Below are 24,850 nucleotides of genomic sequence, written 5' to 3' on the forward strand. Positions count from 1 at the left end.
CCCATAAACTTGGAAGATACTAAAGAAGAAGGCTCTACTGAGGTCAGAGAAAGGCATCTCCTGAGGCCAGATCTGCCCCAGGTGGTTGAGCACTGGTGGCAGAGACAGATCAGGAGGAAAATTCAGCTATAAACACAACTTTTAGAAGGGTGATGGCAAATAGTCAGCATAGCAGCACTGCAGCACCTGGAGGCCTTCATCTGAGCCACCCAGGACAGGCTGGACACAAGGAGAGCACGAGACAGATTAAAACCTGAGTTTTTAAAGGGGACAGGTAAACAGGTGATGATGGAAGAGAGACAAAATGATCTCCCTAAATCACTCAACAGAGTAAATGGTGAAGTTGGGAACAGCCCCCCAGGTTTGACTGGCCATGAAAAAACCATGAATGTCTTCTCTGTGGTTTTTAGATGTGTATCCTCCTGATGCTGGAGCCTCAGCCAGAGCCCAACCTACCTCCACAAATGGGACTTCATGGAAATGAGTGCAGAGATTACACCCTTGTGCTGAGCCCCTGAGCTCCCTGTACAGCCCATCTTCCATGGGGCCAGTCCCCCTGCAAGCCAGTGATCCACACACAGCCCAGGTGAGCCCACAGGGTTCTGTGCTGGACTCACTGCAGCAAAAACAACCACACACCTGAGCCAGCACAGGGCAGCCTGGCTCTGCCACAACCCCAAAGTGCTGAGAAAGAATGAGCCTGCATTTGGGGTACAGGCTTAGGATTTAGCAAAATCAGCTCCTGACTTGCCTTGTTTGAGCTTCTGCAAGCCAGGAATGCCTGAGGAGAAACAGCAGCCCTGCAGCAGTCAGCTCTGGGAAGCTGCAGAGCACGTGGAAGGGGAGAGGTGGATTCAGTGAAGCAGCACAGCTCCTGTGCACACAGGGGACCTGGCCAAGGGCTGTAACAGATGTGTTTTAACCCATGCCATGGAGCTGTTTGGGATCTGTCTCTGATTGCTTCAGTGCTCACTTGTGACGTAGTTCGCAGGGGTCCGAGGATGAGGGAAGAGACGAGGATCTGACTCCATGTTTCAGAAGGCTTGACTTATTATTTTATGATATATATTATATTAAAACTATACTAAAAGAATAGAAGAAAGGATTTCATCAGAAGGCTGGCTAAGAATAGAAAAAGAAGGAATGATAACAAAGGCTTGTGGCTCGGACTCAGCTGACTGTGATTGGCCATTAATTAGAAACAACCACATGAGACCAATCCCAGATGCACCTGTTGCATTCCACAGCAGCAGATAACCATTGGTTACATTTTGTTCCTGAGGCCTCTCAGCTTCTCAGGAGGAAAAATCCTAAGGAAAGGATTTTCCATAAAACATGTCTGTGACACTCACTCACGTGTCTTCCTGACAGAAAACCAACAACAACAACAATTAGCATCATGTAAGGAGCAGGGGACTGCTGCCAGCATGAACTCACTCTTGAGCACCAAGGGTTTTCTGTTCCACTTTTTATCCCAGCTATGCACACGGCAGAGGTCACTCTGCATTAATCAGCCTTGCTCTGGGCCAGCTCCTCCAGCACGTTCAGCCTGTGGATTGCAGCCCCTGCCTCTCCATGCTCTGATGGGCTCTCCCTGCTTCACACCTCTGCCTTTTTCCTTAAGATCACCAAAAGGGGATGTTCCATGTTATCCCAAGCTGAGCCTGGGCATGCTGTTGATGGCCTGCAGACCCTGCAGAGGGTGGCACTGCCTGGGCAGGACTTGGTGGGTGCTGGCTGCAGAGGGGAGCCTTGTGTTGCCATTCTGAGCTCTGACTGAACCCCCTTCCCTCGAGTCCTCAATCTTCAACCCCTAGGAAGAGGTTTCCACCTTTCCAACACCCCTGAAACATGCTCTCCCAGAGCCTCTGGGCTGGTTCATGATCACCCTGGGGAAACCCCATCTGAGCCAGCAGAGGGAATGTAAAGGCTTCTTCACAGCATATGAACACACTCCAAGGAAAGGCTCTGGAAGGAATCCTGATGACTTCCATATTATTTCCAGTAAATTTTGTGCTGATTCTTGGCACAAACACTGGAAATGAATAGGCTAGGTCAGGAATGTAAATAAAGTGAAACATTGGGATTTAATCTAATCTATAATTATAGTATCTGTGGCGCAGGAAAGAGGTTGGTGTGTTTGCACTGCAGCTCCATTGAGGAGCTGGAGGGGGTTTTTCATTTCCCTTTCCAGAATTTCCCTTTTTGGCTGTGGGATGCTTGGTGTCTCCCCAAGTATCTGAAGCAAACGTGCTGGGCTGGCAAAGCTGCCTTCTGGTAGCCAAGCAGGTACAGCTCAGCCATGAGCATCCCCAGGCACTCCCCCAGCAATGGGGGTGAGAGCTGAGATGGATGAGCTGGGATGAAGGCTCAGGGAGGCTGGGGGGTGCCCAGGGGGAGCTCCTGCCTCCTCAGTGAAGAGATTGGATGGGTTTGTGGGGTGCTCAGTCCTCTAAGCTGAGTTTGATCTCTGAGACAAGCCAGAGCCCTTCCTCCTCACTGTTGTTTTGGTTTTGGCTCATCACGAGCTGCCTGTCAATGTCTGGTGCTCCCAAGGCTCCCAAACCATCCGTCTGAGTGGCACTGGCTGCTGTCCAGGCTGGCTGCTCCATGCAAGGTGAGCACTTCACAGACACATCCACATCCCCTCTGCCCTCCTCACCTCATCCTCTTACAGATCCACCTGGGGGGAAGCTTGACAGACAGCTCTGGTCCAGCTGACCTCAGGGGAGAGCAATCCCTTCTCCATTTCACAAGAATGTAAGATTTCTGCTTTTTAAGAACTGCAGCAAAACTCAACAGTCTTCAAGGACCATCCTCAGTACCCATGCACAGGTCCCTGGGAGTACATTCCCAGGCATGCAGCATGGATCTCCATGGATGGGCACCTGTGTGTGGTGTGGCACACTGGCAGGGGTGTCCACACATGTACATGAGCCTTTGGAGCATGTGCCTTTGTTGACATGATCTACTTGCTCTGGAAAACCCTTTATGCAGGGACTGGCATCTTAGCCCCAATGTGTTAAAGGCAAAGGGAAGAAAAGGGATGACAGGCAACATATTTTCCTCAGACTGAAACTGCAAAGGACAAAGAAATTAGTTCTCCTTTTGTTCATTTATGTTTTGGAATTACAGAAGTCTTGAAAGCAAAGGAATCAATCAGACTTTGCTTATTTGTTTGCTTGTAGAACATTTTTTCGGGTTTGTTTTCATACCCCAGCCCAGCTTTGATCTCAGGCTGGTAGTACTCCAAATGAATGGTCCACAGCAGAGTGTAATTGCTGTAGGTACTACAGAAGAAAAGGACAGGATGTTCGACACATTTGCAGGGCAGAAGAGGCTTCCATGACCTCCCAGTCCCCTTGCTAGGGTTATGTGATACCCTCAGACTACTGCAGAAGCAAATAATTTGTTTGTGAAGACATGCTGCAGACTGTGTGCTTACCTCCCAGCCTAGAGAACAGCACAGAGCCCTGCAAGTGGCTATAATCAGGATTATACCTAGCCCAGAGCTATTATAGATAGCTATTTTTCCACAGAAACGAATGAAACAAGCAGAAGAAATTCAATTTAAGGAATGACCCCGTGCCCGTGTTTTTTTGTGTTGTTGTTCTGTCTGTGCGGGCGCAGAGCAGCGTTAGCCTCACATTTCACTGCTCTGGCTTTCTTCACGCTGTGTTGCAACTGGGTGGACATTTGAGCAGAGGAATATTTAATGGGGGTGCCTGTGTAGCTGAGAATGCTCAGTAAACACGCTGGGCAGGGCCCAGGTTGGAGCAGGAGGGTGTGTGCTGGGCAGACACAGCAGTGGAGCAGGGGTTTATCAATCCATGCTGTGCTCTGGGGCAAGCAGCAGCAGCCAGCAAGGAGGGGGTGCTGGGCTGTGCCTACAAGCAATGCTTTTGGATGCCCAGGAACAGGGGTCTGTGCCCCAGAGGTGCCCACAGGAACATGTGCCCACCCATGTGCACTGCGTGCACCGCCCCAGGAGTGGAGAGCCAAGCCCTGCTGTGGGACAGAGCCAGAGCTGTGTGTCACCCTGGGGCCTGTCCCCACACAGAACAAGCTCCAGAGCTCCCTGGTGCCAGGGGACAGCTGCCTGCTGGCTGCCTGCAGCCCTGGCTCCCCACAAAAGCTGCTGTCCCATGCCCAGGGCACAGGGCACTGCCAGCTCTGCTGACCACCTCCGTGGCAATGTGCCTGGGGGCTGGGAAGCACAAGACTGGCTTTGACCACAGGGATGACAAAACCCTGGACAAAGCCCTCTGCCTTCCACCCAAGGCTCTCCCAGCCCTTTGCAGACACCAGGAATTAGATCACAGAGCCCCTAAAGTGACGGGTGAGTGCAATTACCCCTGCCTGGCAGATGGGGAGGATGACTTGGCAGCCCAGGCTGCCCAAGAGCCAGACCTGCTGGCTCCCAGCTCTGTGAGCTCACCACGGCAGCAGCCTCCATCAAAACCAGTGGCTCTTCCCTGTCCCAGTGCCCCTGGCAGCTGGGAGCTGAGAGCTCACAACAGGGCCAGTTTTATGGGTGTTGGGTTACTAGCAAGCTCTGTGGTTGCTCCAGCCTCTCCCTGGCACCTTTTCAGAGCAGCCCAGTTCCCAGAGATATAAATAATTATATTTATGCATTATAGATATTCAACAAGAAAACGTCTGATATTATTAAATGGCAAGAGGTACCACTTGGAGCCCACTCCTGGAGACAGCCCTGCTCCAGGGATGTGCAATAAAGGCTTTGGAGGCTGTCAACATACTTAACTGGGGAGCAGTGGAGGGAAAGTATTAATCAAGGTCTTAAAAAGTTCTCGCTGACAGACTATTTGCCAGCTCTCACTTTAAATGCTTTTGTGGTCCCATAAAAAGTTTCATTACTCACTACAAAATGTGTTTTAATTATTGCAGTCACTCTGACATTAAGCCCTGGGTGTTTCTCTCTTGCTCACTCTGTCTCTCCTCTGTCTCCTTGCCTCTTTGCTCTATTTTTCCTCTCTTACTGATCTGACTCCTGATATCCCTCTCAAGACAGAGGATGCCCTGGCTAATGAGCCAGATTGGAAAGCCCAGACCCAGTCCAAATGTTTCTAAAGGAGAAATTAAAATTCAGTTCTTGGTATTATCCCTTTGCTCTGGAAACTCATGAATCCACAAGATTCAAACAGAAAATTCAACTCCCAAAAAGTACCTCAGAAGAGTCAAATATCCACAATGTGTGGGCAGTGGGCAGAAGGATTTGGTGTCTCTCTGATCTCAAATATGTCCTACTAAGAGAAACAGCAACTTATAAACACCTGTCACACTTTTGACATCTATTTCATATTGTCACATTTTTGACATCTATTTCATATTGTCACACTTTTGACATCTATTTCATCCCACCAGGCACTTGAAAACTTGCTCCAATCTGTCCACATCAGCTCAGCTCATCCATCAGAGACAACCCTGTTCACCAGGTATGGACCTGGAAACCCAGAATGCTGAAAGGAGGAGTTATCCAGGAGTGTCCCACAGACTCCCAGTGCCTCCAGCACTGCACAGGCAGACACTGCTTTTCCATTTCACCCAAAGCATCAGGCAGACTCTGACCATTTGCCCCATGCCTGGTGTACCACACTGCTGACCAAAAAGGTCAATAACAACTCAATAACAGCATTGGAGACCCCTCCTTGCCCCCAGCAGCTCCCCATGTGTCTCTCCTTACTTGTACAGACCATCTGGTTCCAGGCACTTGAAAATGACTGAGTAGAGGCTGGTTTCAGGGACATCTCCGTGGCTCCGACCCGCTGCCACACAGGAGGTTGCCAGGCCAGAGAGCAAATCATCTGCAAAGCTCAAGGATTCTCCTGCAGAGCAAAGAGAGGAGCAAGACCAGAGCATCAACACAGGTACAGAATTACTGCTGACCACTTTAAAATCACTGCAGGAACATCTCTATGCAGGACATGCAATCAGCAAACTCCAGCTGGCTGTGGCACGTCCCAAGTCTGTGTGGAGAATGTCACCTATGGATAAAGCAAGGAGGGAACACACCTGGGCCACCAGCTGTGCAGGGCTAAGTCACTCCATAGCCAGCTGCAATCACAGCCCAGAGGGGACGTGTGGCCTCACTGCACACAGTGCAGAAACACCACCCAGAGCTGGGCTACAGACGATCTGGAAGCCTGGCTAAACAGGGATCTCCTGTCCTTGCTGCATGTCCAGCTCTTAAACAAGGCATGGCCTTTTCCAAATATTACCTGCCACAGCAAAAGGTGTTTCTGCCATGTTGTTAACAGCAAAAAAAAAAAAAAAATGTTTAGTGCTTGGGTGGAATTGCTATCAATGTGATGGTTTTATTTTTATTTTTGTTATTTAATTTAATGATAGCCAGTAGCTTTGCATTCCCTTTCATCTGCATGCTGCCAGCTCCTGGAGCTCTGACTGGATCTCCTTCAGTCATGTTGAAGAACACTTGCTTTTTTATAAGCACTCAAAATAAAAAAACACACTAATTAAAAATACTGAAAAACCTTTCTTTTTAGTCTTCTGGTTTATAAAGCCTATTAAACACTTAGATCATGACCCAGCTGAAACTGAAAATGCTCCATTTATTAAGGTTTTTGGGCATGACTGTCCACTGCTGTGCAACCTGTCTCCTCGCAGTGGGCAGCCTGTCTATTGGTTAGAGCTCATTGCATTTAATTCCCATTTCACACTGGTGTAACTGAAAGCCTGAGGTACCACAGAGGAAAATAAGACAGAGCATCTGCCCAGGCTGTGCCCTGTTCCCAGTGGTGGGAATAGGAGCAAGACTGCTGTAGGTGATATCTGTGCTGGTGTAAGCCAAGCTGGGCCCAGATTGCTGTGCTGGGTACCTTGTTCATGTGGAAATGTCAAGACACCGCAGCAGAGGGAGGAGGAGAATTCCCTTCTCAGCACTTTTGTCTTTCTAAAGGCAAAAGTGACTGAGGAGTACTGAAACGAAGCACCAGTTCTTGGTACAGACCCTAAGGAACAAGGCAGTGGTGTAACCAGCCCAGAACATCTTGTGAAGCTGAATTATCCAGGTAGAAGAAAAAAATCCCCTCATCCCCAGCCCCCTAAACCGCATTTGCGTCTTGTCTCAAAACACACAACTCAGTAACAAATATCCCCCTTGGCTAGAGAAAAGAGCAGCAATAAATTCTTTTCCTCCCTGAAGGAATCCAAGCCTTAATTATTCATTTTAATGCTCCCAGCACGACTTGTTCTTTCCAAACTTTTTCAGGAAGCTCTGTCACCAGTCTCTGTAGCTCAACCCAGCTCCTGGACTCAGGTCTGTCCCAAATCCCAAGACAGCTCAACAGGCAGGTTGGGTTGGCAGCAGGAAAATCCCTGCCTGGAAGTCACGAGCGCTGCCCAGCCTTCAACAAGTCCCTCAGCTCTGGGTTTATGGTTTAAGCAAACAAACAAACCCCTATTACTCATTTCCAATTTTCATTTCCATCCCTTTTCCTACAACATTGGGCTGGATTGGGGAACTCCCTGTCACCAGGAGTCATTGAGAACAGACTCTGCCATGGCTTACAAAACTGATGAATCACCAACAAAGAAGCAGGACCAGAATGTGTTGTTGAAGTAGAGCAAAGGGCTTGAAGGCTCTTCCAGCCTCAAGCAACTTCCCTTCTGAGCAGGAAGAAGCCTCATGGGGGGACAGATCATCCCATGGATGAATGCTGTGGGATCTCACACCTTCCTCTAAGCAGCTGATGAGGGCTAGGAAAGAAAATAGGTGGGCAGAGATTGCAGTGAGAGCTGGGTGAGGCCAAGGGGACTCGGAGTCCAAGATCTGGGCTGGGCAGCCCCCAGGTAGGAGGATCAGCCAGGATATCTGTGCCAGGGAGCACAAGAGATGAGATGGGATGGGCTGAGACAGGGAGAGGGTGGAACCAGACTTGCAGGAGACTGGAAATGAGATGGAAAATGTCACGTGCAACCACTGACTCAAAGAATGTATTAAGGCCAGGTTGGATGGGGCTTGGAGCAACCTGGTCTGGTGGAAGGGCAGGACAGGCCCAAGACAGGGTGGTTGGAATGAGATGATCTTTCAGGTCCTTTGCAATACAGACCATTCTATGGTGAAAATTGCACAGCTAACTTTCTCTAGGACACGCACTAACATCTGAAAGCTCCTCTTCCATGGTCTTTCTGGGTAGTTTTGAGGGAACAGGCTGGCAGGGAGCACTGCCCTGACACACAGCAGTAGCTGCTTCCCACAGTGGTCTGGTTTGCCATGGATCAGACCTGCTCAGGGGATGGAGTGCATTTCTGTCCCCCTGCCCAGGAGGGAATGAAGATTGCAGGGTCTGCCAACAGTTGTCTCCACTTGGATTGAGCCAAAACCCTTGCAATAAAATCCACAAAGCAACAGGGTGCTTTTTGCTCAATTCTGAACCTCTGGGGAACTCTCCCCTCTTGTTGGCTCTGCCAAGCAAAGAGGTTATTATGAAAACAGCAAAATAGATGCTAACAAAGATGCTGGAACCTCAGCCCCAAGGCTGGGAGTTTTTCTGTACCTGTACAAGCAGCAGTGAGATCACTGGCGGTGCCAGACTGCACAGACCATGGAGCAAAGACAGGGAAGGGACACCCTGGGGACAAGGCAGACACCCAGAGCTGTCAGTCTGCAGCCAGTGCAGGGAGCTGCTGTTCCCTGCTCTCCCCTGGACAAAGCAGGGCACACAGAGACTGTGTTTGTTCATCTCACAAAAGAGAAGGCAGAGACCCTCCAGTCCTCAGTGCCCTGAGAGCAGCTGGAAGGGAATTTCCTAAGCTTTCTTTAGGAGCAGAAAACAAGTTATTCCCTAGATTTAGACTGGGACTTTGTCAGTGGAACAGAGCTAAAGCAACAGCTGCTTTTGGTGGAATGGTGAGAGAATTATCATAAATCAGAGAATGGTTTGGATTGGTAGGGACAAGACAGATCAGCCCCTTTCACCTCACCCCCAACCACAGGCAGGGACCTTCCACTACACCAAGTTTCTCCAAGTCCTCTCCAACCTGGCTTTGGACACTTGGGCCACTTGACTGACCAGTAATGTTGCCCTACCAAGCAAAATCATCCTGGGATCATGCAGCAGCAGGAGAACACTGACCCAACTGCATGAGGCCACATGGGGACTAAGTGCACAGCATTCCTCAACTGTGCTCAAGAGCAAGGCACAGGAAAAGAAGGAGAGAAGATGTCACAGGGAAAGAACAAAAAGCCCAAATTCCCTAATAAAAACAGGGGGGGAAAAGGCCAAATAGAGACACATGACTGTGAACACCTCAACAGGGCAGGCCCTCAGATGGAAAAGCAATAGTTAGGTTAATGGGCAGTAATGGCAAGAGGATGTAAATTGGACATGGATAAATAGTTGGTCTACTCCTGCAAAGGGCAAATAACCCAACCATCTTTTAGGAAGGAGTTTGATCACTTTATAAAAGGGATTACATGGATAAGTAGCTCGTGATGGAAAGCAAAGGGGCTTCTTTTTCCCATCTGGACTTGTGTTCTCACACATCCCGCCAGCAAATATAAAGAAGGATTTCAGCCTCCCAAAGCAGCCCTGAAGCACAAACCTTCTAGATTGCCTGAGTATCTTTGCTCGTGTTATTAAATTTCAGAAAGAATCCAAAGGTTCTCTGCAGAGTAAATGATAGCTAAGTAGATCATCTCTGTGGAGTAGGAGATATTTTATTGACCAGACAGACATCTGTGTCCTTCATTAATAGTAATAAATAATTGATGTCACACTAAATAAAGCAATAAGCTGTTACAGATATCAAGGACAAATAACTGGCTCCTATGAGGATGCCTCACCTGTGTTCACTTCTCAGTAGTAAAAAACCCAGAGCAGAGCTCAAAATCACTATGGAAAATGCAATGCACAGAGAAAAAAATGTCACTTGCTGCTCACTGACTACAAATTATGGGGCAGTTGTGCTCAGCAATGGGATGCTGACGCTCCTAAGTGCAAGGACTTAATATCCTTGGAAGACTTTCTTCTCTCTTATTTCTATGCCTTCCCAGGGCTCATATACCCCAAACTATCCACTTCCCAGGCAGCTTTTGAAAATCCATCTCTGCTCTATTAATAACTGTCAGGAAGATGCAGCTCCCTCCAGGTGGCATTTCCCTTCTCTTCCCTTGCTACTGCCTTGTCCTCTTCCACAGGCATGGCTGTGGAGTTTGGCAAATCTCCTCTTTTTGGTTTTCTAAGCACCTTTTATACTGACTCCGGTGGTGTGGCTGCCCTTAAAACAGAGGAAAATGACAGCAAACTTGGAGCTTGTAGAAGGATTCCCATTCTGGGAAGCTCTGCAGACTTCTCCTGGCCACAGCAGGCATAGTCAGGGGTCATCCCACTGGTGGCACTCTGGGATAACTGTAGGGGGGTCGGGGCATGGGACGGTTGGGATGGATGGAGATGAGAGATCTCTGCAGCCAGGGCTGGAACTTGGGGTTTATTGCAAAGGGCCTGGGGGCAGGGCCCTGCTGGGAGCTGCCAGGCACAGCTCAGAGCAGGACTGAGAGAAGAGAGGGGGAGAGAGGATGAGAGGGTAAGAGAGTAAAAGGGTAAGAGAGCGAGGTTCCCGTTACAATACAATAAATCTTCTTCTGTGTTGAATATTCTGATTCTCACTAACCAATCGAGTACAAGATACAAATCCTATAGCAATTCCATACAGCCTATAAGAATCATTCCATTACCATCCTGTATTACATTTTAAACCCTACAAACTCCTCTTTGGGCCCTTCTGCCAAGCTGGCAGGGTCTGCTCTGACCCTTGGACCTGTCTGCAGGCAGAGGGTGTTGTTCCATCAAAAGGGGATCACCTTCAGCAGCCACACCATTGTTTTCCAGTTGTTCAGTAACTGAGGGATCTCAAAGCTTGCTTTCATTTCAATCTTGCTTATAGTTTCCATATTCTCAAAATCTTTTGCCAGGCAATCCTATTTATAAGGCTTTCCTGTTTCATCTTCCCTAACAGATAACCACCCAGGAACTCAACTCCATCTCTGGAGGAGGAGGAGGAGGAGGAGGAGGAGGAGGACATCCCCAGCTCAGCTGCCTGTCCGCAAGGGTGAGCTGGCAGTGTGCTCTCCAGAGAGCACATTTCTCATGGCAGGAGGCTCAGACAGGCAGGAACAGGGGCTGAGGAGTGGGAATTTGTTGGGAGCAGGCTCAGAGCACTGGCACACAGCATCCAACAGCCTCAGCCTGCCTCAGTCCTTCCACTGCGGCCGTGCCAGTTGCGGACAGCAGGCTGGATGAATCACCTACCAACCATCCCAGCGAGGACAGGGCAAGCTACGGCGCTGAGTTCAACCAGACTAAACAAGAGAGCCAGGCCAGCAGCCTCCAGGAGGCTCGAGGAGCAAAAGCAAGCTCTGGGACCCTCACAGGCGTTCCCACACCTTCAGCCCATGTGCCTGTGCCAAGAGCAGAATGGAGAAAACCCAGGCGCTGCAAAGCAAAGTGGAAATTAAGACGAGAGGAGACCTCCCTGCTGCCATTCACCTTCAAGATTCCTAGAAAGAACACAAAGGGGAAAGTAGGAAGGCACCAATGTCTCTGTCTTGACAGCTTCTTTACTGGGTTGGATGAAACCAACCCTGCAACGTTACCAGGCCGCTTTCCCCTGATTGTGGTTTTCTCTCCCTGTCTTTCTCCCCTTTGCTTTTTTTCAACCTGTTTTCAATTTACTCTTGTGGCATCTCTGACTGTGACCTCATTCTGGTACTTAAGGGAAAAAAAAAAAAAAAAAGAGAGAGAGTGTCCTTTAAAAAAGAAATGAAAGAAATCATATTTTATTTAGTTTGGTTGGTTTTGAAGCTTTAGCAGAAGAAAGATTAACCTTTTCTGCCTAACTTAATGAAAACAAGGAGAAAGGCTGTATGGATAAATAAATATCTGTGTGGGTATGGAGCAGGCACGATCGTGTTACAGCCCCGGTGGAGCTGTAATGGGGAACAGGCGCGTTCCTGCGCAGCGGCTCCCAATTCCCGATCCATTTTCAAGGAAAGAAAAACAGAGTAGAATGTCAGAGGCCCAAGTGGGCATAAATGAGGGAGCCAAGAGAAGGCAGATGGGGCCCAGCGAGGACCTCCGTCCCCAGCAGTGACCTCCAGAGCAATGCCAGTGCAGCAGATGGAAAAAGAGACCTTACTCCACTTCCCCTTGCCAGGTTTTGGTTCCTGAAATGAGGAAACAAATGGCATGCTCGACCCCTCAAGTCTGTCACCTTTTGGGGGTCCTTGCCTCACCCTCCTCTTCTTCTGGGGCTTTCCCTTGAAGGAGGGGAGGACCAGAGGAGGGCTGTGAGCAGAAGGCTTGGACCAGGTTTTTGGATGAGTGGATGTGGAGCACAGCTTTGCAGGGTGGTTCCTCCACCGTGAGGTTGTACCTGGGTTTAATGTGCTTTGGATCTGGCACTCAGTGGGGGAAGGCAGTGATAGGTGGTTGGTTTGTCTTGGAAATGATGGGCTGATTTAAATTAGTGTAACATAACTTCAGGCGACGGAGCTGTTCCGATTTACATCAGCAGATGGTCTGTCTCGCTGCCTAGATCATTAAAAGCAAACCATCCCTACTGATCCTGGTGGAATGATGTCAAAACCTCCTTCCCTGCATGGCTTGCCAGATTATAAAAGACATAAAAAAGGCCCAGTTATTACTAAAAATTTTCTGCCCACATTCTGGGAGCATCCGTGCACACCCGCCTCTCATGTTAGATGGGAGCCTAAATTCCATGCCCCAAAACCCTGTAGCTTCAGAAATAACTTCCTTGCCATGGCTTTTCTCAAAGACACATCCATCAGGAATCTCTCTGTCTGGGCACAGGTTGTCTAGGCTGAGGCAGAAAAGCCAGTGATTATACTGCAACTTTTGGCACAGCTTGTGCTTCACTTCCCAACCTGTACAAAGGTGCAAATTCCCTAAAAAGCTTCACCTTTTTGAAGTTGTGAATTTTGGGGGAATTTTCTTCCTGTGTGTGTATGCTACCAGGCATATTAATAATGATGAAGAGCTTTCCTCTGGGCTTCCATCTTCTCTGAGCCTCCATCTCCTCTAGGTTTCCATCACCAGGTCCTCTGATGATGGAAAAAGACAGCGCTTGTAGATGGCTAAATTTAAGGAGCAAGGCTTTAGTTGAGCTAAGAGCAAAAGTTGCATTCCAGGGTCACAGAAGTCACTTAAATGCCTTCACTGGCTCTTAAGCTCTTCAGGGCTGGAACTTGCATGGAGTCACCAAGTGGAACTGAAAGATGAGCTGTTCTCATCAAGAGAGCTAGTCAAAAAGAGGGAAAGGATCTTAATTTGCATGAGTTGCAATGTTCTATGATGCACAAGGTTAATCATGAGTGTATTCTTCTCTCAGGGTCATCAATAGGACTCCCTGCTCCTTCATCTGAGCTCTTCACAGACTGCTTATCACAGGTCTTTCACAGTCAATATCTAAGACCTCAGAAAAAATGCTTTCACTGATGTAAAAACGCATCCCCAAGGCAGTGTGCTGCTGGAGGAGAGGGGGAATTAAAGCATTTCATTCTGTGTTGTGAGCCCTCCAGGATTTCTCAAGGTTCACTAGGTTGCTAAGGGTCAGCCCCAGCCAGACACGAGCTGACTCTGCTACGCTCAGAGACATCCAGGCATGAGCCAGCTCCAATCTCAGAGCCACGTATTCACATTAGCACGGTGCAGAGTCCAAGTGAATGTCTCTATTCCCTGGGGTCTGTCTGGGGCTCTGCAGCATGTTAAAATAGTTACTTGATTTCAAGGCAAAGTGGGAGCCCATTTGTACTGGGAGTTGTGCAGGCACGAAGCAAAGCTCTGTTCCTCAGATCCTTCTTGTCTGGCAGAGGATTGTGTCCATCACCACAGAGCGAGTTCTCACTCTCATCGCCACAGATCTCATTCCCATCCTCATTCTTGCTTTCTTTTATATTTAGCTTCTTTTAAATTAGAGATTTCTAACAAAGCACCAATGGTCCAGAGTGCTTGTGGTCCCCAAGGCCCATAGCTGGCAGCCTGTGGCAGATTCAAGGACTGCATGGAGCCTTATGTTCACCAGGAATCCCACCAGCCCTGCTCCAGCCCCAGAGCCACTTTATCCACCACAAACTGACAGTGCAGTGACACTGCAGAGATGGCAACAAAACCTGAATAACAAACTCACTCTCCTTAAATGCACCAGGGCACTTTTGTAGTTCCTGAGGGAATGAGCTACTATCTAAAAATGACCACCAAATTTTGGATGCAAACACTGCACCAAGGACCTGAGCTTCACCAGTCCAGAGGGCTGGGAGGTTCCATCTTCTGCTGGGATTCAGATGGCTAAATTTGAAGGGATGCAGCTTTCACCATGAGCTATGTCTGTGGACAAATCCTGGGAAGCTTCCTAAAGAAAGGCCACAAATATTGAAATACCAGACCAGCAAGAAGCGAAAGGAACAATCCCTAGAATTAAACTCAGTGTGCAATTAATTGCTAAAACCATAATTATGGCAGGTAATTTGTCAAATGAAATTCATGTAAACCTATGGTGAAAAGTCATCAATTAGTCTGTGCTTCATATCTCCTTGCACTTATTGGGAAAGTGGAATTTTTGGGCTTTTATAATGCCACTATTGCCTGACGCTGTTCCCAGTCCCTTACACCTCACAGCCTGGTCCTGGAAAGTGGACCAAACCACTACCTGTAATGGCAACAAATTCAAAGAAAGACTTATTTAAACACTTGAAATATTTAAATATTTTTTGCCCCATTTATTCTAAATAGAGGTCATGTGCAGAGATGCTGATGAATTACTGATAAGACTTTGGACCAGCACATTCCGAAGCACTCAGCAAACCTAACTGCAGCCAAACCTGCAGGCTGCTATCCAACCAAGACTTAAAAAATTGGTCCTTATGGAGGAACCTGCATGGAAGCAGACCTCTTATTTGGCCCTCCTCTGCAATTTTGAACATTTGAGAATGGGGAGGGCAGGTCCTCAGCTCATAAAATCTCCTGTAGCTCCCTTGAAGTCAATGGAACAATAACAATTTACACTTGTTGAGTTTCTGCATCCTGGCTGTGAGCTCTTTGGAACAAGGACACCATAATGATTATTACAGATATTCTTGATCACTTGTCTGAGGCAGACTAGAGACCAGCACTGTATAAGAAAATAGAGGGTTGGTTTGCTATGATTTCCAAAGAATTATTGACCCATATCTTGCAAACATTTACACATGTTTAGCTTTACTCATGTGAGTTGTTCCATTACACTTGTGTGCCAGATAAACTAATGTACATGCTTGCAGAACCGAGGTTAAAACTTGTGCAAACACAGCGAGTTCTAAATATTTTTGTAGATACGTTGTTACCTCAGACTCAGAGGAGAAAGCCTCTCATTTGGCTGTGCCTCTTCCCATAACTCTCCATCTATCCAAGCAGGCATCACAAGAGAAGCCAAAGGCAATACCAAGATAAAACTGAAAAAAATAAGCCATTATCTGACCCAGCTCAGAAGCTAGAAAAGACCTACCTGGTCAGAACTAAAAATATGCAAGAGTTGACATCAGTTCTTGAACAAGGAATTACCTAAATTACTGGAGTACCTGCACAGCAGCTTTCTTAACACAGCTCATTAATCATTCACTTACTGATTTTATAATAATGGAGTTAACACTTTTCTTCACAGTTTTCATCCATTAGAAGGCTCAAGAAATGAGGAAAGAGCTGGGAATCTCTTGCTTGCGAGGAGTTACTTCAGCACCCATCATCACTTCAGCAATCCCTCCATCTTTTTCACTAAGACTGCAAGGCAAGACAGGATCTCCTGCCCCCCTGCACAGACCCTCTGTTTACACAATATAATCCTCAATTTCTTAAATTGAGGTGATCTCAAGGACCAAACTAGTGTCAATGAGGTGTCTGACATGTGGAGACTCCACATAGGCCATTAATACTTCTGAGAGTGTCATTTACACCCCTCAGGCAAGACTCGAGTGGTGTCACACCTGTGTCACAGTGTCAGGACAGACCACAGGCAAAGGAGCAGGGGTGCAGAGAAATTGCTTTTCCAATATAGCAGGGAAAAGGCAAATCTGAGTCTATAACCAGAAGCCAAATCCAGCTCTCTCCCCACTAATAGCTGAATTTCATCCCTAAAGGACTATGAATCCTTTCTTACAAGTGTGCAACCTCCAGGCACTGAGGACACCTGCCAGTGGCACACAGCAGGATGTTGGCCTGGCAATGCCTTCTGCTCCCAATTTTAAGTCATCCTGGAAACCACAGCAAATCATTCCTGTCCTCCACAGGGAAGGGGAGATGTTAGTAATCAGATGTGATGAATGACATGCCCTGGGAGCCCATCTCTGTGGTGGGAGCAGCCTTTTGACTCCTAAATGTCCTTGGCAAAGTGAGGTATCTGGGCACACTTCCCACCCCCAGGACCACTGATCCCTCCAGGATGGTTCTTTGGGGACGTGTCATCACCAGCAACTGTGCAACATCTGACCACTCAGATGACAAAAGACAGATTTCCAGAATGAACAGAGCAGGATTAAGCCAAGTGGTAAATGGATTCCAGGGCTGTTCCAGGATCTGAGCTGATGAGGGAAGCCAGGGCCAGGTACCCAACCCAGAGCTCATGCAGTGAGGTTATCACTTCCCTCTTTTCTTCAAATCCCTAAATAGAACCCAAACATCACTCGGGCCATGTTAGAGAGATAAGATGAGTCTCTCCCATCCCTTGCAAAGCCTGAAATAGAAGCCCTGCTACTCCATATCCGAAGCATCAAGCATAGGATGTTGACATTTAGCAGTAGGGAAAATTGCCCAAACAATGAACCCTCTCAGGTCTCTCTTCTCCCTTCCCTTTCTCTAGTCCCCTGGAAAATGTTCATAAAGTCAAGTGGAAAAAAAAAATAAAATCCAACAACCTAACCCAAACCCCAACAACCCAAACCCAACCTTCTGTGGAAATAACATGTAGAGGAGAATGAGTCAGGCTCTGTTAACTGCACAAGGATTACAGGTCCTGCAGACAGGGATGATTCACCAAGGCAGCAAGAGCTACAAGGTAGAAGCGACCAAACAGAGGATGCAGAACCAAAGTTGTATCAAAGAAGAGAAGGAAATCATAAATTAAATGGTTCCATGTTGCAGGACACCTTGCTCTTTATCAAACATCACTCAGCTGACCTAGGATGTCTCACTTGATAATGCTGAGGTTATTCACTGGTTGCTTTGGCCAGACTTTCCTTATGAGAAGGAGAGCCAGCAGTCTGTAAGACTTCAATCCATCCCCATTTCCTGCTGCTCTCTCTTCTCCCCTTCCTGAGATGCTCATTTACAGAGAGCCTCATCTCCCTGTTGCTTCTGCTTCCACTGCTCCTTTCCCACACCCATTCCCTTTAAATTCAGCATTATGTGATTCTGTTTGCCTTATAAAAAATGCCTTCAAGGAGATGAGAAAAGCAGGGCCTATTTAGGAGCACAGCATGCCATGGGGAGGCCCTCCTGGGTGCCACTGGCATAGAAAGTACATTGTCACAAGAGATGGAGAGGAGAATATGAGGCTCAGGTACCTGGGGTGAATTCTGCCTGCCAGAATGCTCTCCTGCTATTCCTCCATTCCTCCTTCCTCTTCAGCTGCCCTCCTCACCCTCCTTTTATCTAATAAGCATAAAAATTCAAACAGAAAATACTTGCCCTGAAAAGAAAAAAAAAATAAAACCCAAAAAAACCCCAACTAAACACAGAAAAAGGGGAACAAAAACCAAAAAAGTCCTCCCTCTGCACTTCACAATGAGAGCTGTAAAACTTTTTCTGCTTGGAAAATTCTCCTGGTCAGTTTTTCCTACTGTTTAATCCCTGCTTTGAGTTACACAGAATGAGTAAACACATTTTATAAGGTTCTAATTCATACCTAACCCATACAGTTTATGGCTTAACATAGTAAAATACACACACACACAGACACACATGCACTTTTTATACACATACATATATATATATATATATACACAGAACCTCAGACACACATGGGTAAAACAGCCTTGGTCCCACTCCTGGAGCCTGCCAGCAGCAGGTCTGATCTCTCCAGCATTTGCTGTGCCTTGAGAACAGCCTGGGCTGCTGAGGTGTGAGTTAGGTGGCCTGGGGAGTAGTTTCCACCCTAGAATCCTCCAATCCCCTTTGTAATAATTGATTAGTCAGTGTTGTTAAGAGAACAGTGGGATGCACTGCTCCATCCTTGGAGGACTGAAGAATGCCACCACAAGGTATCCCAGGAACAATTTCTGCCCAGCAAGCACCTGGAGTGAAAGCCATGGCAGGGAGCAGCCAAGGCTGGGCTGGAGGAGCTGCAGGGAGCTGGGATGCCATGTGGCCTTGGCCAGGTGTCAGGCAAGCATCACAGAATCATGGAATCTTTAGGCTTGGGAAAGACTTCCAAGATCATTGAATTTAAGTTTTGACCAATCCCCACCTTGTCAACTGGGCCAGAGAACTGAGTGCCACTGAGCAGGCACTGTTACATCCTTGGTTTTCCTTCTCTCCATTCCTTCTACCCATTGCTGCTGTTTCAGTTTTTCAAGCGCAGTGATCAGACTGAAGACTCAGTCTCTTAATTCTGGAGCTTTTTAGATACACAGTTCCTCCACAGGTGTGGAAAAGCACTCCAGTTCATCAAGGTGGGCTCATGGGCACCATTCAAAGCCATCCTGGCCACTTCTGTGATAATTTATGACAGGAAGGCACAGACAAAAGCCATGGCTCAGGGTGGCAGTTGTCTCCAGCCACCCAAAATATGAGGGGTGGACTTCAGGCTCCTTAATGCTATTTTCATTCTCCCCCTCCTCCCCCCAGGAAAATAAACCAAGTGTTTATTTCCTGAATGCACTGGTCTGAGGGCAAAATTTTCCTGTGGGAGCCAGGTGGTTGGAAAGGGAAAGGGAGGCAAATATTTGCCAAGTTTGTCAATGACCTCTTATTCCATTTCTCTTGTTAGTATTTTTTTAGACATAATATGAGACAAACCTGCTCAGACCACAGCAATGTGGGTGATTCCACTGTTATTCTCCTTGTGCCAGCTACTGGGAGGGAGGGAGGGGTGGAGGGAGGAGGGAAGGAAAAGCAGAAAAGTGAAAGAGTGTCAGGGAGTTTGCAGACAATTTTGAGAGAGTCACGGGCTTTCATCTTGGTTTAGCAGGAGATGAGATGCTTGGAGAAAGTAAATTCTTCCATGGACACATGATGGGCAAAGAGGCTGGATAGCCCAGCCTTCCTTGCTGATATTCAAGGCACAGGTGTAGCCTTGAGAGAGAAATTTATGTCATTATAGAGCCCTCTTTTTTTTTTTTTTCCTTTTTTTAATGAGATGAAGACAAGGAGAATAAACCACAACCCCAGGTTTAGTAAACTGTGTAAGATGAGCCTGATGCATTTCTTCAGTGAGACAGCTCATTCCCCAGACAGGAGAGCTGAGGTACAATCTCATTTATCTGGGTATCCAGAGGCACCGTGATGTGACACAGGTAATTATTAGGTATGCCTGAAAAAAATGGGAATTAGCAGAATTATACAGCAGGTAAGGGACTGAGTATGGACAGATGAACATGGGCAATGCTGAGAAGAGAGTGATGCAAACTGAGTTATCACTACCAGAGCTCCTCAATGATCAGCCTTGTAATCAATCTCATTTCTCACTGGAAATACAGCAATAGTTTTAGCACCGGTGAAGTGGTGCATTATTAAGACAGCAGGGGATCAGTCAAAAGAAATTAAAATAACTTGAGGGCTAGAGCAATGAAATTGAATGAATTTTAATATTTAAAAAATGCAAATTAGGTTAAAGATGGTCATAAGATAGTTCTTTTGTTAGCAGGAACTTCTCCAGACAGAAACAAAGGAGGAGAAGGAGGAATACCTGGATGTACTGGCTGGTCTCAGCAAAACCACATGGGAACTGGAGAAAAGGAAAGGAAGTTCTTGGATCTCTTTAAAAGGATCTTCCAGGTGAAATTAGGAAGAATCAAATAATTTGAGAGCAAAAGGCTGAATGTGGTGGCCCACTACATAATTTCTGCCTCGACAGCAAATCACAGAGCCTCTTCAAAGTGGGACCAAATGTGGAGACAGGGCATGGCTGCTCCAGGCAGAATTTTGGAAAGCTCCAGGGACTCATCCATGAGCCACATAGCTGGTGTTTAAACCACTATTAAGTTTAAAACCACCATAATATCAGCAGTAAGTGTTTGAAGAAGCTAAGATAACATTTTTTAAACATTTATATATCAAGGAAACAGAGCAGAAGCTTTAAACCAGTTTGACATTAATACAATCACTATTCTTTTGTGTTACTTATAGAAGATAAAAACAGCAGAGACCATAATGAAGAACTCTTCAGGAGCTGAAATCCCACTGGGTTGTGGTGTCCAGGAGGGAAGTCCAGGGCACCTCTGGGTTCCCAAACTGGCTGGAGGAGAGAGCTGGGAGCGTGTCCCCTGTTGCCCTCCACTGGATAGCAGGAGAATGTCACAGTGCTGTGGCTGGGGACAGCACATCCCCAAAGCATCTCCTCTTTCAGCTGGGGCAATGGTTTGTGCTCTGGGAGCACAGCAGCTGAACTCGAGCTCTGTTTTTGCTCTGGCTGTGTCTCATGTAGCAACAGCTGGGGGACATAGGTTTGCTCAAACCACAGCCAGACGATTGGAAATAAAAACGATGTTCATATATTAATTAACATCTGGTTACTCGTCTAATTACATGATACAATGTGCATGAGCTTTTTGTTCTCTCCATATTTTATGCATTGAATGAAAGCTAAACAAATGTTGCAAAAGCAACACTGCAGAAGCAAAAAAACAACCAGTGTCCAAGTCTGTACTTATAACACTTACTGACCCATCAGTTTAATTAATATGCAAAGGAGGACATGACTGAACCATGACCACAAAGATGGTGGGGACACTGAACTGGAATTAACATCCAGCCTGCTCCAACCTGGCCATTTTCCATTCCCTTTGCATGTATTCCTTATCAAAAATAAATAAGAATTTGTTAAACTGAACACCTCAGGGCCCAATTTAGAAAATTATTACTTAACCATTTTCAAAAGCTACTTTTAATGAAAACAGGCCCTAAAAAGATGGCTGTAAAGCACTATTCCAAATAAAAGGAGCTGATGTCACCCTGCCTATGGAAACCACCTGACAGCAAGTGGTGCTTTCTGCCATGCTTTGGGGATGGAAATAGAAGAGAAGGAGGGGAGGAAAGCCAGATTAACTGACAAAAGTCATCACCCAGGTTGTCTGCTGGTAACACCTCATCCTGTGCAGCTTGCAGGGATGGATGACAGGACAGCTGGTGGCTCCCAGAGAGGTGATGGGGACAGTGTGCATCTGCACGAGGATGTGGTGAGCAGGGAAGAGAAAAGCTGAACACACAAAGCACTTAGGACTGGATTTTTTGAGGCAGGTGTTTTTTCCCCAAGAAAGCTGGAGTGGGACTTGTGACAAGGGCCCGAAGTCACAGGACAGGGGGAATGTGTTCAAACTGCCAGAGGGCAGGGTTAGATGAGATATTGGGAGGAAATTCTTTATTGTGAGGGTGGTGAGGCCCTGGCACAGGTTGCTTAGAGAAATGTGGCTACCCCATTCCTGGAAGTATCCAAGGTCAGGTTGGATGGGGCTTGGAGCAACCTGGGACATTGGAAGGTGTCCCTGTGGCAGGGGGGGTGGAGGACCATCAGATGCCATCCCACAGGCCCACGTGCCACCCACTTAGAGACAAAATCACAGACAGCATAACCAAGAGCACATCTGCAGAGCCACATGGACATTGCCCCATAAGAGCTGGCACCCACAAGGTCAGAGCTCACCACTCTGGCCCACAGGCACTAGCTGGGCTGGAAAGCCCAGACAAAGAGCAACATTCAATCCAACTCTTCTCTCCAGGGCTGTATGCTTCAACCCTGCCTTCCCTAAATGGGAATTACAAGAGTTCCCTATCCCAGAGATGGGTGCTCAGAAAAATAAAAAATCATGAGAGATTAAATGCTGGTGGAATAACTCCTCAGAGCAAGGAGTCAGAAATTCATCTGCTGGAGTATCCCACTTCCCTCACTCAAATTCTTTGTGCCACCTAGAACCGAGTGGGGCTTACACCTCACTCCCTAAATGGGGACATTTGGTAAGTAACAGTTTGTTCTTTATTTCTGTCTGCTCTGTGGTCTTCAGGACAGCTTCAGTCTTCAGGGCTCCTACCCTCTGCTCCTTCACCAGCACCAGGAAACGTGCCAGGAGGAAGGAACAGAGAGAAACCCAGAGGAGACAACTGTCATGTGAAACTCTGGCACGAGTGGCGCAACCGGTTGCATGTCAGGGGGCTTGGGAAGGGGTGGTGGGAGCTGGCAGGGTGGGCAGTTGCTCAAAGGAAACCACAGAGGACTGACCAAGCACTTGGAAGATTCCATGCATACCTCCCAGATACGCCGGGTGGTTACAAAATCCCTGCCCGGATAGGGTGGCGGCATGCCCTCGGGGAGAAAAAAAAAGAGAAGAAAAGGAAAAAAAGGAAAAAACAAAACCCCAACCGACCACTCATGGGGCAGACAGAGGGCTGCAAGTCTTCTGCTTTCATGAGACACCGCAGGCATCAGGACATTGCTGGCCTGGAATTTGGGCTATGCTTGTGGTCCCGACTCGAAGCCTTCGTCCCATTAAGCAACATTACATGGTAATGCAGCAGCACTCTCAGGCTGAGGGAGAAGGAAAACAAAACAGATGACTCTGGATGGAAAGGCATTGCTGTAAACCTGGGAGGGAGAAGAACATTCCTTCAGATACTCTTTTTGGCTGGTTGTGTCCTTTCCGCCCAGCTCCCACCTCTCTCTCCCTTCCCCCCCTCCTCCTCTTGGAGCATTGGTGACAGCAAGAGTTTTTTTTAATACTAATATTTCCATATTAAATAAAAAGGAAGAGTGTGAAAGGCCATGCAGAGCAGTGGCAGCTAGACAGTGGAATCTGCAACTGAAGGGTGGAGTTGGAGCACTGGAGAGGTGCCGGTTATTTATAGGGTATGAGAGAACACAAAAAATGTCTGGCCCCTTTAAGGCCCCTTAATCCAAACAACCAATGGAAAGGAAAAAAAAAAAAAGGAAAAAAAGAGAGAAAAATAAAGAAAAAAAAGGAAAGGGAAAAAAATGAGGAGAAAAGCCATCTCTGTACCAGACTGTAAAGTGTGAAGGACGACCAGGGGATGGCCTGGCACAGTCCTGCCCCATCCCTCCAGCTAAACCTGTGCCCGTGGCACGGCAGCATCCTGCTGGAACAGTGGGACCAGCACCAGGGCACAGAGCCCTGTGCTCCTGAGGCAGCCCTGAGGCACAGCTGCCTCGAGGGTGGGACGTGGCAGCTGTTTAATCCGCGAGACAGCAGCGCTGGGCTGGACACGCAGATGAATGGCGCGCTCAGGAGACAGCAGAGGGGACAAGCTGAGCATGTCAGGAATACAGCCCAGAAATGCCCTTTTTTCCATCTGCATTCATGGAGCAAGCAGGGATCTCTGCACTCTGATCCTACTATAAGATTCATGACCTCACTGGTTTTGGGATCTATAAATGGGGGAATCACATGTAAGGCCTCCTCATGTCCGGGTATTTCAATGTAGATGTGGGAAAGCTGCTGGTTGGACCCTTGTCAGTCTGGTCTAAGCAGGGCTATTTAGCTCCAGGCCTGGAAGACCATGACTTCCAGCTCTTTCCTAGCATTCCTGATAGATTGTAGGCCAGATGAGTAATGCCTTTCCTCTACAAGATGTCTTTCCTGAAGAGGAGTGAGAGGAACCTTGGGGCAAAGAGGCGCCACACAAACCAAGGTAGTTTTGTGCTCTTAGTAAAATTCCTTTTTTGCCTCTTTCCAAAAGAAATATATGAGGTTATGCCTATTTTTTCTAAGGCATAAGGGAATTGTGAAGAGGTCCTGGAGGACACTCAGCACTTGGGTGATTTAGTGTCCAACAAAGCGGGTAAGTCATCAGCTTCAATTAATATACACCTGGAACCAGGAAAACTGAAGACAGACAATTCTGTGGATAGAAAGGGGTCAGGAAAGAGATTCAAAAGCTCGAGCAGATGACAGTGACACTAAATCCTCAGGCCTTTTCACAAGCCCTGCTCTTATTCCCTGGGATCCCGTTGAACCCATGAGCCTCCTCTAATAGGTTTCATTCTCCTCTGCCAGTATCAAATAACAAATGTCAGATCTCATATGGGAATCACTAACAACATAAAAATGAGATTTATATGGAAAAAAGAAGTTCAAAAGAATAGTTACAAACTCCAGAAAGGTTTTGTTTGTACCCAAGCACACACAAATAAAATCAAAGTCAAAACAGTGCTGTTCAGATTTGAGATCACCATCAGCCGTGGCCTTTTCCCACCATCACTGTGACTTTGAATGCTGGACATTGGCTACAAGTTAATGTGCTGAAACTGAGGAAAATGCTTCCCTGATGTGTAAATAAGAAAAGGCTGAACATGCGTTAGGTAATTTCAAACTTCCTTTAACTGCATGCTAATACTCCCTTTAGCTCCAGGAGCTCCAGAGCTCTAGATTGCTTCCAACCTGCCAACCTTGTGAGAAGGGTGACATATAAAAGTCCTCAATTTTTTCTGGTGACCACAGAAATGCCTAAAGCATTGGTGATCTGGAACACACGGAGGCACAGAGAGGTGAAAAGACTTGGTCATGGTGGGGCCTGGACAAGAGGGGTCTCAACACAGCTCCTCTGACACCAGTACCCCAGGGATGCTGGAGTGACATCAAGCAGAGCAGTGAGGAAGA

At 47.3% G+C, this 24,850-nt stretch overlaps 1 protein-coding gene across 1 annotated transcript in view; it reads right to left on the reverse strand.

The window, feature by feature from the left end:
* Nucleotides 1-24,850, reverse strand: part of ASTN2 (astrotactin 2) — a 351,752-nt gene that overhangs the window by 28,514 nt on the left and 298,388 nt on the right. The window contains exon 20 of the mRNA XM_066563103.1: nt 5,705-5,846. Within this exon, the coding sequence (XP_066419200.1) occupies nt 5,705-5,846 (142 nt within the window). The remainder of the gene's footprint in view (nt 1-5,704; nt 5,847-24,850) is intronic.

Source organism: Molothrus aeneus, chromosome 19, assembly GCF_037042795.1.
Source record: "Molothrus aeneus isolate 106 chromosome 19, BPBGC_Maene_1.0, whole genome shotgun sequence".
Classification (NCBI taxonomy): domain Eukaryota; kingdom Metazoa; phylum Chordata; class Aves; order Passeriformes; family Icteridae; genus Molothrus; species Molothrus aeneus.